The sequence below is a fragment of the Myodes glareolus genome, chromosome 6 (assembly GCF_982192425.1).
Source record: "Myodes glareolus chromosome 6, mMyoGla1.1, whole genome shotgun sequence".
In the NCBI taxonomy this organism is placed as follows: domain Eukaryota; kingdom Metazoa; phylum Chordata; class Mammalia; order Rodentia; family Cricetidae; genus Myodes; species Myodes glareolus.
Window position 1 is genome coordinate 2,181,440 of NC_142031.1, and position 12,141 is coordinate 2,193,580.

Here is a 12,141-nt window from a genome sequence, read left to right on the forward strand (position 1 = left end):
TGCTGTCCGGGCCCCATCAGGATATCCCAGAGACTTTTTGAGCCTCTGTCTAGTGATTGCTGGGCGTGTGGTTAGGGACTTCTGGCATCCTACTGTTTTTCCCTTTTTCTCCAGAACCCTACAGGCAGAGGGCAGTGGGGGGTAGATTTGCACTGGCCCCAAGGGCCTGTTTGCAGAGTTTTCCACCGTTATCTCTGCTCATGTACACACATGCTCACATAGAACTCGCACATGCTCACACATTTGTGTACACACACACACACATACACACACACACACACACGCACACACACACACACACACACACACACACACTGTCCCCGATTGCCTGATTGATGGGCAGAGAACACTTTCCTTGTTATCCCTGCCAATATCACCTTCGCCCTGCCTGCTCCAGGCCTTCAAGGTACACACCCTCTCCTTAAAGCCTGGCCTCACAATACAACAGAAACTATAGCCAGATACCCATCACCTGTGGGGAAATTCCTCAGGCTCCCTCTGGCCACTGATTAAGGTTTAAATCTACCTGTTTGGTGGCAGGACAGCCAATGATCATTCTTCATAGATGTTAATGTCGTGGCTGATGCAGAGCCCCAGCCTGAGAGATACCACGGCAGCCGCCCTCTGCTGCTGGTTGATGCTGATGTTTAGCAGACTGTTCTAATGTTCAGTTACTGTTCTCTCTCTTCTCTCTCTCTCTCTCTCTCTCTCTCTCTCTCTCTCTCTCTCTCTCTGTCTCCTCCTTCTCCTGTCTTTCTAGACCTTAGTATCCCATCCCCCATCTCTGTTTGCTCTTCAGTAAGGGCCTCTGAAGAGATGCTGGGTACCTTGTGTCCTGGGTGAAAGTATGTCAGAAGAGATTCAACACTAAAAGCTAGGTTGGGTGGAATCTAGAGCAGGGTGAAAGATGTGGTCCTGGTGGGTTCTCGGCCCATGCTTCCCTGGCTCTGAGGGGATGCTGAGCTCTGTTCCACGCCCCAGGGTCATGATAGTCATTGAACATTGGCTGGTGTGGTGGTCAGAGGGACTTGGTGTTGAGTTCACCAGGAAGAGGCTCAGCTAGACCCTGGGGCATTGAGCAGGTGCTTCTAGCAAACAAACAAACAAACAAAAAAACCCCGGACTTGGCTATTGTCTCGGGACCATTTGGCTTGAGGGCTGGCCAAGTTCATGCTGATCCCCTCTTCCTGCTGCTCCATGTACCCTCCCCTCCCCTCCCCACTTTTATCATTTTGGTAGGTGTTTCAAATTTTATGAATGACAGACCCAGCCAAGAATCTCCAGTATGTAGCCATTGTAATATCCAGATAAAGAATGTAGGCCTCCTACCAAATAGTGACATCCTATCTCCCAGACATAGCCACAAAGTACCCATGTCCTTGGCACTGCCCTTCTACCCCGAAGAAAGCATGGCCTGGCAAATGCACCTGCCATTCCTGTGACCTAGACTGAGGCTGGGTGACAGGTACCCACTCTCAGAACACGCCTGTCCACCTTGGGCAGAGAGGCTTCCATCTCAGAGGGCGTCTTGCCTGGCACTCATGAGAAAGGAAGGCTGATCTCTAAGTTGAACATAAGACTCATCACCCCTTCTAAAACCTGAGTGGCTCATGCCTCGCTCCCCAGGACTCCAAGCAGGTGACGGTTTCTTCAGGGACTTGGGAACCCTTCCTTCATTCTCTCTAAAAATACATTCTCCACACACTCATTGGGTCTCCTGGGTCCTCAGTGCCCACCTGTGAACGAAGAGCTCTCTCTCTCCAGTACAGGGGACAGCAGAATGCAAATGTCTCTTAACTTCAGTGACCACCTGGGCACAGGAGGCTGGACTGGGTCACAGGCCCGCCTCTAATCGGCAGGAAACACTGCCTTCTCTCCAGCTGTTGCTGGGCCTCCAGTGGAGTGGGCCTTTCTTGAAGTGCTGGCTCCTGTGAGTAGGTGAGGGTCTGAGGAAGTAGAATTCAAGCTGAAAAAAGAAAATGAAAGGAATAACCCTAAGGTGGCCACACACTAGATGGGGACATTGTCCCACTCGGACCCCCCGAGTTCCTGAAGCTCTGTCTGTTCTGCTCTCCAGCCACTTGGGGAGGCAGTGGCGTCAACGCCCCGAAGGAGTTAAGCGCTTCATGGGGAACATGGGCTTCCAGTGAGATTTTGTTTGTGAGCTCTGTGCAGTTACCAGTTCTGAATAATAAGGTGGCTTGTTAATTACCCCCCCCTTCTAATTTACCTTTCTGCCGCACAGGCACTGGGAAGGTTTACGGGGGTGTTCTTTCAAACCTAAACAACGCCGGGCCTTGGGGTGGAGGGAGCTCTGCTGCCTTCATGTTGCTGAGTCCCTGAAAGGATCCCACTGGCCAATTAAAAAGGAACCGTTGGCCACTTAAAACATAGTCATTACTTCTGTGAATGCTGCTAAATTAAATAAGTGTTATCGGCATGATTTTTTTTTTCCGAGACTTTGGTTTCTTTTGAAAGAAAACATTTTGTTACTTCCCCAGCCGGTTTGTTTGCAGCCAACGTAGGGAATCTGAAGTCGTTTTTTTCTTGTACTTGAAAGTTCTTGTCTCCCTGGAGGCTTCTATTTCACCAGCCAATGTCAAGGAGCAGGGAGGGGCATGGGACACGGCTCCTGGGTGTCATAGGCCACAGACCAGTGGCAGGACAGACCTGGCCTGGGAGGTCTGGATCAGGGGTCAGTACAGTGAGTGAAGGCCCTGCCCACCTCCCTCCACCACACCTCTGGCTTTTCCTCACTGACTGGGGTCAAATCCACAGGACGGAAAAAGTAACCATTCAGAACATGCGACCCAGTGGCACTTAGCACACTTCCCAGTGCTGTGCCACCAGCCTCTACCTCTAGTTCTGGAACATTCCCACTACCCGTCGGAGAACCAGCACCCATTAACAGTGACTCTCCCTAGCCCCTCCTTACCTTACAGATTTGCCTCTTCTGGATGCTGGGCAGAAGCATGGCATTTGTCTTCCATTTTGCATAATGTACTTTTAAAAGTCTTTGTGTACAAATCTTGATCATTTGTGCTGATAAGACACTGTGGTGTTTCCACCCACGTGCACACTGGACATGAGTGAACCTTTATAGGAGGAGTGTGATTTTTTACATTGGGAAAAGAGTCGGGGTTTAAAGGCTACCTTGTGATGTTTACAGTGTGTACACACTGTAGGCATTGGGGACTAGTCAAGTCAGGGTAATTGGCATGACGCCTCTATGGGCGAGGGGCGGGGAAAGGGAAGAAGCTGTACAGTTAGACAGGAGAAATAAATGTTTGTATTATGGGCACAGCAAGGTAACTGGTTAGTAGTAATAGGTTGGATGTTTGAAAATAGCCATAGGATGCCCCGCCCCGGCATTCTAGGCAGTGTGTATGCTTCTGAGGTCTGTCTGCATTGCAGCAAGGTGAGCTTCATGCTCCTGGTGAGTAGACCTTGATGTAGAGAGAGCACAGTCTCATCATTTGCTGCTGCAGGCTTGAGCTGGTCTGGTCTTCTGGCTGCTTGAGTCCTTGCTGGTCTGAAGCCATTTGAGGGGCTGTGGGGGCACACACCAGAAACGGGATTGCTTTCCTTTCTGCCTGATCTCCTCCTTGGCCTCTCAAACCTTCTCTGTCTGATGTCATCACAGCCTTGGTGTGCACTTTTTATAGTCCAAGTGACTCTGTCTTGATATCAACCTTTAGTTATGATGGACCCTAGAGAAAAACCCATCCCCTCCGGATAAGCTGAAGGCCCTCTTCCTTTGGCTCGGTCCTGTGACCTGCAGCTCAGGTACTGTACCCATGGCCTCAACTATTCCAAATCTGCCTCTAGATCACCAGGAACTTGCAGAAACCCCATCCAGGACCTGCTACCCCAGTGTGATGGCCAGAGTAGTTTTACGCTGGGATGGCAGGTTTTAGCAAATCTCACATGAGCTCAGATTCTAAATGTTCTTCAAAACATCTCAGCTCCCTAGTCTCTGAGGCCACAGACAAGCACTGGAACGAGCCCATGTATCACCATCTCTATGATGGCCTTGTCTCCTCCATTCCTAGGCAGCACATCCTCAGGTGCTGCAGAGATGAAGTTGCCCGCCTCCAACATATTTGGAAACAGTGAACACGAGAGAGAGAGAGAGAGAGAGAGAGAGAGAGAGAGAGAGAGAGAGAGCGCTTGGCTGTGCTGCCTGTAGCATGTTGGTCCCTAGAGGAGCCTGGTGGGACCTCCCTGGGAGCCACTGGCACTACATGCCTGCTGCCAGGTTTGGGATGGTGCAGAGATGGCATCTGTACCAGGCAAGGGGTAGCAGCTAGAATTCTGCTGGGTCTCGGGTGCCCTCGGGTTCCACGAGGGCCACATCCCTGGGGGATCCTTTGCTACAGATGCTGATGCTACATTATCTCTTTAGGTGACAGTGACGTTGTAAATAATATGTATGAACCCGACCCGGACCTGCTGGCCGGCCACAGTGCCGAGGAGGAGACCGAGGACAGCATCTTGTCGCCCATCCCTATGGGGCCGCCATCCCCCTTCCCCACCAGCGAGGACTTCACTCCCAAGGAGGGCTCGCCCTATGAGGCTCCTGTCTACATTCCTGAAGACATTCCAATCCCACCAGACTTCGAGTTGCGAGAGTCCTCCATCCCAGGAGCCGGTCTAGGGATCTGGGCCAAGCGGAAGATGGAAATCGGGGAGAGGCTTGGCCCCTACGTGGTGGCGCCCCGGGCCGCACTAAAGGAGGCCGACTTCGGATGGGAGGTGAGTATGCTCAGTCTGAGCATGATTGATCGTGGTCATTTATCTTGTGTTCAATCTATTTATAAAGCTGGTGCAGCCACTGCCCCAGGCAGGAGGCTCGGTCTGTTGGAGAGAGAGAGAGCATTCGAATGTCACATTTCCCAGGGTTATTTTATCCAGCGGCTTGCCTGACGTGTCTCAGAAAACATTGCCGTCCCCTCGGACGCCCATCAGCCCCGACGGCTGAGGCACCCTCTTCCCGGAAATGTGTCTTTTATGAGCTCATGTTTTAAAACATCTTGTGCCTCTTACTGGATGGAGGTGCTGACCCACCCTCATCGCGGGAGAGTCTAGTGTTCCGAAAGAGGCAACTTAATGCTCAAAGCCTCGTTCTGTCTCCATCAGGTTGAGGCAGCTTACAAAACAGGCCTGGTGGCCACGCAGTCACTACAGACTCTGACACATTGACACAAGGCTCCTGACTGACCTTATGGGGGCGTCCAATCTCATATTGGGGAGCAGAAGCCTTGCCTCTTTACACTTCCTTCTCACACCTCCACAGACCTTTGCGGGCCGGAGTTCATATGCGCTAACCTGTGCAGGTGGTTTGGGAAGAATTGTGTGTTAGACCAGAAAGTGCTAAGACCTAGGTGTGCAGGGGTTGCTCTGAACCAGAAGCATCCAGAGGTGTCCACTCAGGCCATGGGGCACCCTGAACTCTGCTTGGAGGGGACTTGTCAAGGTGGCCTCGTGGGAAGTAAGAATGCCACAAAAGCACGTTTTCCCGCAGGCCCCGGCCTTCCCGCGGCCCACAGGGCTGGTTTCCAGTGGTAGTTTTGGCAGGAAGCCTGCCTGGGTGGAAAGCAGGAATGCAAATCCAGATTCCTTTTGGTGTTTCACAACCTCCACAAGTGCCTGCGTCGAGGTCAGTGCCAGGAAGGGTAAATGGTCCAGGGGAGGGAGAGAGCCTGCTAGCCTGCAGTGGTTCCCTAACCGTGGGGCTGGGCGCGGGAGTCAGGTGGGACAAGGGTCTACCTCTGGTCTGTCCGCCTCTCCCAGCCCCTTGACAACTTTGAGGAAGTTTTCAAGCAGATGTGGATGTTGGTTTTCTTGTAGAGCGCGAGGAAAGACTTAAGGCCCAGCATCCTCTCCCTGGCTGTTAGAGTCTCCAAACTTTGCACACCAAGACTCCACAGCTGCCTAGAAACTCTGATGAAATGTCCTCTTATGCATAGATTCCTCTTCCAGACCCTGGGAAAGTCTGGATAATCCAATAAGCACCAAGGATTTCCCTTGGTCCTGCCATGCGTAAAGCCTTTTGGGGGATAGCATCGAGAGCGGGGGGGGGGGGGGGAGTTGATGCATCTGTTGGTGGTGGCTACATCACATTCATAGGCCGTTCGTGTGCTCTGAAAACTGGACCCCTGGGTGCCAAAGAAGGCAGGTAGAATGAGGTCCCTCGTATCACGGGGTCTTATTTAGTTCATTGTCTAGGGCGCTGGGGCTCTCATCTGAGCGTGAGCCACCCTGACTCATTCTTCAGAGAGCTCGGAGGACCTGGGTGAGAAGCTGTGTTGACCAAATGGATGAGGAAATGGGTGAGTTGGGCTTCACAATAGTCCAGCCTGGTAGGAACTAAAGCTCAGTAGCTAACTTGTCAATGTCTTCAACCATGAGAGGTGGCAGGTGCCGGGGGTGGGGACCAAGGTTGAGATTGGCTTTGGGCTTGACTGGCTGGGCCAGGGAACCAGGTGAGGCAGGAGAGGAAAGGATGGAATCCCACCCTTCCAGCGGGCACTCGCTGTGCTTTGCAGCCCAAGGAGAGTGTTTTTAAACAACATGGCAGTTGAGTGCTTTGGGCTCAGTTGGATTTGGCTTTGTGGAGGGCCTCTCCACCCTTCCCTGCTGGCATGCTGGAGACGTTGAAGGGTGTTTGTTTAACGTACTTAAAAGATCTTCACTATTTAATCAGTGGGCCAGCTTTTAAACGCTTGGAGGGTAAACAAACCTTGGTAATAGGTAGTTCTTTGGATGACCTTGAAGTGACTTTGTTCTTGTCTGCTCTGCGGCTGATACAAGTTTCTGTTTGATTTTGTTTTTTAAAGAAATGCCCCGTATCACAGTGGCTCCCTGGGTGCCAGGCCTGGTACAGGTTGTCGCTATCACTCCTCGGGGCTTGCTGACTTTTGCACTGTTGTTTGCACTCCGTGGAGGCACTTGAAAGTGAGTTGTTCCCCCATTTCTGCGAAGAGCTTTGTCCCATCGTGATGACCTGACAGCTGACTTTCATGAAGGTGCTCGTTGCTGCCCCCAGCAATGCCCCGAAACAGTGTTCGAGACACAAGACACACCTAGCGTCTCTTATCTAACCTCGTTTCCTTCGGGAGTTCAGGCAGTCACCACCTGTTTCTGTGACGCTTTGCTGGACTCTGTGTCCTTCCACAGCAGCTGGCCAAGTAGTTAGTTCTGTCCTGTCCTTGGGATTAGATCCTTGGAGTCGCTGGCAGGACTGGAGTGGAAGCCAGTGCTGTTCAGGGAGGAAAGAGAAGGTTCCTGGGGAGGAAGTGGAAGCTCCCAGGGCCTGGAGTCAAGGATTAAGTTGCAGGCTGGACCTAGAGAAAGCACTGAGACCTCTTTCCCTCCTAGCTTTGCTCTGATTTTTCCATGTGTGAACTATACTTTGTCATGTCCCATTCACCATTCTTTTGTCTTCCTCAAAGTGCAGAGGTAACTCAGCAAAGTCAGAGAGTTCTCGTGACCCTCCTAGCTTTTCCTAACTTACTCAGCCTGCATGCTGTTGCTCCTGAGTCTAGGGAAAGGGGCCTTCAGGTACCCACCTCAGCTGTTTCACCAAGAGGCCTAGCAACCAGCCCTCCAGCCCTCTGCAAGTGCAGAGAGAGGCAGAGACCACCAGGAAGCATTTATGGGCAAGCATGCTGAGGGCTGGGGAGCTCCAGTCAGGCTCAGGGCGGCTTGAGGCATGCATGGGTACAATCGCAGGACGGCCCCGGATCGCATACGTAATTATTCGCCCTCACCCTCATAATGAAGCTCTGTGAATCAGAGTAATTGAATTTTGTGATCTTTAACGTGGCATTCATTTGCTGCAGGAGAGCAAGCAGTGACATTCTTAGCAAGGATGACAGATGGAAGCTAAGGAGGGTCCGTTCTGTTTGGCTTCCCCGAGGAGGGGTCCAGGAGGAGTGGAGTGCATCGGTCTGTGACCAGTCTGCACTCCAGAGCGTGGGTCCTCTGGAGAGGCCTACAAACAGAGAGAATGACCCTGTGGTCTTCTGGTGGCCAGTTTGAAATGAAGGTCAGACTTACTGATATTGTATCACCACTGGGGATACGCTGTGGGCGTACTTCACCTCCTTTCTGAGAGCCAAATCCTTGCTTCAGATGATAAGATGAAAAGAGGGTTATCGAGGCCTGACCTACATGGGATCGCGGGGTGACGAGGGAGGAAAAAGTTCCTCTTTTCCCCCACATGGTTCAGACAAGGACGACCACATGACCTATGGATCAGACAATGACCTGGAATGACCTTTGACTTCCTGTCCCTGGTGACAAGGCACTCCTACCTCAGGTGGACCCTCCTTTGACAGAACAGAGTTAGGGGTGGAGAAGCTGAGCCTGCTGCTTTCAGTGTTCATGTGGTAACATGGATCGAAGCCCATACCCCGTCCAGGACTGACCCTGGAAGCTATCTCTCTCCTTTCCTCTCATATGTACTGGAGACCTTTTCATGACTCTAAAGCCTCCTTCCCTAGTCATTTTGGAAGGAAACATGTCAGATATCCTGGGCCTGGCTGGTGGTTCTGTAAATGGGTGTGGGTGTGGATACAATGCCTGGACATCCCTGTGGGCTTGGTCCCAATTCCCAGGCTCCTCCATCTGACCCCCCCCCCATGCCCTGCTTACTGACACGAAGCCTTGCACTCACCCTGCCGGTGGGAATAAATCACCCTGTGATTGCATTTTATTGCCCTGAGGTCTGCAAAAGCAATGATTTTGATCATGTGTTGAGTAAATTATGACATTTATCATCGTGCTATTTATTTTGCTAATTAAGAGATGGCTGCTGTGACAGCCCAGAGGGATGGGCTATGGATGGGCTGCTCAGAGGCCACCTGCCCCAGGCAGGGTCTGCAGCTGTGTGCCTGAGCTTGCTTGGATAAGGCAGGGTACCTGGGGAGGCACCAGAGATGGGCTTCTCACTGACACTGGCTGCTCCTCTCCAGAGTTAGACTAGGTTCTTATAGAGGATGTCTCCAGAAAGTCACCCTCTGAGATGGTGCTGAGCCTGTGATTGACACACAAGCGTCATCTGCTGAATGAGTGTGTCTCCCAGTGCTTAAGAGGGGTTAATGTGGACTGATGGGGTTTCAATCCTCTTGAGCATTTGCTCAAGTGGACTGCCTCATTCCCTGGAGCGAGGGTCTGAATATTAATACATGCATTTATTTGTTCAATCAACAAACAGGCCAAGATAACAGGGCACTCTGGGGAGATAGGGAAAATAGCCTGGAGGCCTCGGCCTGCCCCATTCCTCCCTCTGTGCCGCAGTCTTGGGGTCCTCTGCCAGTTCCTTCAGGGTTCCTGAGACCCTCAGACGTCTTTGGAGAGAGTCAAGATTTACTGATCACTTAGGGACCGTGGGTTACCCTAATGACCAGCGATGCCAGGTCTTGGAAGACAATGGGGATGAAAGCCACCCTAGCCCTGCTGTCAGATTCTGAGAAACTTCTGCACATTTAATGTGAGCCTGTCACTCCAAACACCAGCTTTGAATAGCTCGGCTGGAAGGAATGTAATGTGTGCTTAGGTGTGTATGTGTTAGCCATTTCTGCACATTGCAGGGACTCTCAGCCTTTCTTTTCCCGAGAGTAGAGAATGGAAAGTATAAATTTGGGGGGATTGGTAGGTGGCAATGTTGGGGGGGGGGGGAGTCTGGATGGTATCTGTTTCCTAGGGAAAGCAGAGGGTTCCACACAGTGTAGCCTTAGCCTCTAGCTCCCTGCCCCCAAACCTCTCCAGGATGAAGATCTTCTAAGAGACTGTTAAAACCACCGCGACTTAACATTAGATGGCTGTACCAAGAACCGTCATCTCCAAACATTGAGAGCATACACTTGGGACTGAACACTCAGGCTAAAATCAGTCCCAGGGCAGGAGAGATAAAGAGGCAGGTTTGCCCGTTCCCAAGGAGTGGCCCGGCCTGTAGAGGGATCAGATTAAATTCTACGCCAGAACCCCAGCTTGAGTCTCAGACTTAGCTTCAGGGTTCTCAGAGGCAGCAATGTTTGTCCTCTCTCCTTCAACTTTCAAACTCTCGCACAAAGACTTTTTCCTCCACTGGACTTGTCTCTAGAAATGCAGACAGAGGTGTCTCCCTCCTACCCTGGCTGTGTTGGGGGCGGGGGTCTGCTACTTCCTGCTTAGCTTTAGACTAAAGTCCTAGCATTGGGCTCTGACCACCCAACCACCCAAGGTAGAGATCACCTGTATCTCTACCCTGCTTGGCCTTGGCTGCTTTAGGAGGGCAAGCTCAGGGTGTTGTGAGTTGGGGTACCATAGGAGGCAGATCTCACTGTGGGCTCAAACAGAATCTGAGCTCACATCCTATAGAGATCCCTGCAGGTCCTGGATTGATGCTGATCTTGGGGATAGAGGAAACCCTGGGAAACATCCCTCCCACCAGGCATGTGCGTTCCCGCCAGCTAACACACCTCCACCAGCAGCTGCTTGCTTGGCCGGTACGATCTGATTAGATGGACTTTCATCATGAAGGAATTGGGCAAAGAAGTTGTGGATTGGGGTGTGGGGGCTGAAGACTATAACTTTTTTTTAAAGGTATTTAAATTTTTATTGATTTTTATTGAGCTCTACATTTTTCTCAGCTCCCCTCTCTGCCTCTCCCCTCCCTTTCAACTCTCTCCCAAGGTCCCCATGCTCCCAATTTACTCAGGAGATCTTGGAAGACTATGTCTTTTTAAGGGTGCATTTTGGTGCTGGTGAAGGAGGCAGACTTAGAAGAGTCTTCATGAGCCCCAGGATGAGGCATGCCTTGCTGTCAGCCTGTTTCCTGGACGCAGCGAGCTCCCTCTGATGAGGGAATCCTCTGCGCTGCCTGCCCTTTCTGATCCCATAATGGGAGCAGGAGAAATGGAGCATGGTTTAGAGCCCCATGAGTGAACCCCCTGACTGTCTCAGAGTAGCCCGCGAGTGCAGCACTGCCCTGCCCCCAAGGCCTTTTGGACAAAGAGATTCACTGAGTCACTGTGGACCTTTGGACAAGATCCCTAGTGACTCATGTGTGTAGCAGCATTTACGCCAGACAGGCCAGACAATAAATGCCCAGTGGAAATGGTCAGCTTGGGAAGCAAGCATCTTACGACCTTGCTGACCTCATACAAGACACTGCACACTTCCCAAGCAGCCCTGGGAGGGTCTGATGCCCTCCCTGCTCAGAGTCTCTTGTGTTCCCCTTGTGAATCCCCAACTTCTTCTGATTCCATGGGGGGACGGACAGGTACGCCCATCCCTGCAGCTTTGCCGTTCCCTTTGGAGCTGCCTGATGTAAGCAGGGCTGTGTCCAGGGTCAACTGGTCAGTGGGCTGGGGCTTCCTAAACTGGTGCCTGGAACTGTCCGTAGCTATGAGGCCTTCAAGCTCTCCGTTTTCTCAGGGTCAAGAGGACTTGCTGCAGGGGCTGAGATGACAGCAGAGGCAAGCTGGGCTCAGACCCAATGTCCATGCAAGTCACTCAAGAAATGAGTCTACCCAGTTTGGGAAAGAGGCATAACAATCCCAACTGAGTTTGCAAAGAAAGATTTGGAGGTCACAAGTTAATGTGTCAGGCTCTGTGGGTCAGGGGTGTTTCCTTGGAGTCCCTCTTAGGGATCTTGACCTCAGAGCTACTGTTATACATTATGAGATCCTGGCTCTCATTTGACTGCTGGTTGGCATCACCTGATCACTGCCAGCAATGCGGGAACCCAGGCTCACTCTAGGAGGGGCTGGTTATCTGTTTGTCAGAGCATTTGGGTTTAAGACCTCATGATCGTCTGGTAGTGGAACTTGTGACAGCCCCCAGAGATTATAATCCACAATCCAGGTCCAGAACAACTGGCCTAGGAAGAGGGAGAGCCCCTCCACATGTTCACTATGCCACCAGAAGGCCCAACATGAGGACAGCTGCGGCAGGGCGTGTTATAGAGGTCACGAGGGGCTATGTGGAGTGGGCAGTGAGAGGCATTCAGTGGCTCAGCAGGCCTTGCTGCTTCCAGGAACAGGCAGTCTCAGGAGCTACCCAGGTCCTGTGTGTTAACTCAGTACCACACGGAAAGACCAGTGCATGACACACAAGGCCTTCCACGTCGACTCACGCAGGCTCACACTCCTA

General features: G+C 51.8%; 1 protein-coding gene across 9 annotated transcripts in view; it reads left to right on the forward strand.

Moving 5' to 3' along the window:
- Positions 1-12,141, forward strand: part of Prdm16 (PR/SET domain 16) — a 316,131-nt gene that overhangs the window by 98,866 nt on the left and 205,124 nt on the right. For all 9 annotated transcript variants that reach the window (XM_087906796.1, XM_087906788.1, XM_087906791.1 and 6 more), the window contains exon 2: positions 4,406-4,755. In XM_087906796.1, coding sequence (XP_087762922.1) covers positions 4,406-4,755 — 350 coding nt within the window. The remainder of the gene's footprint in view (positions 1-4,405; positions 4,756-12,141) is intronic.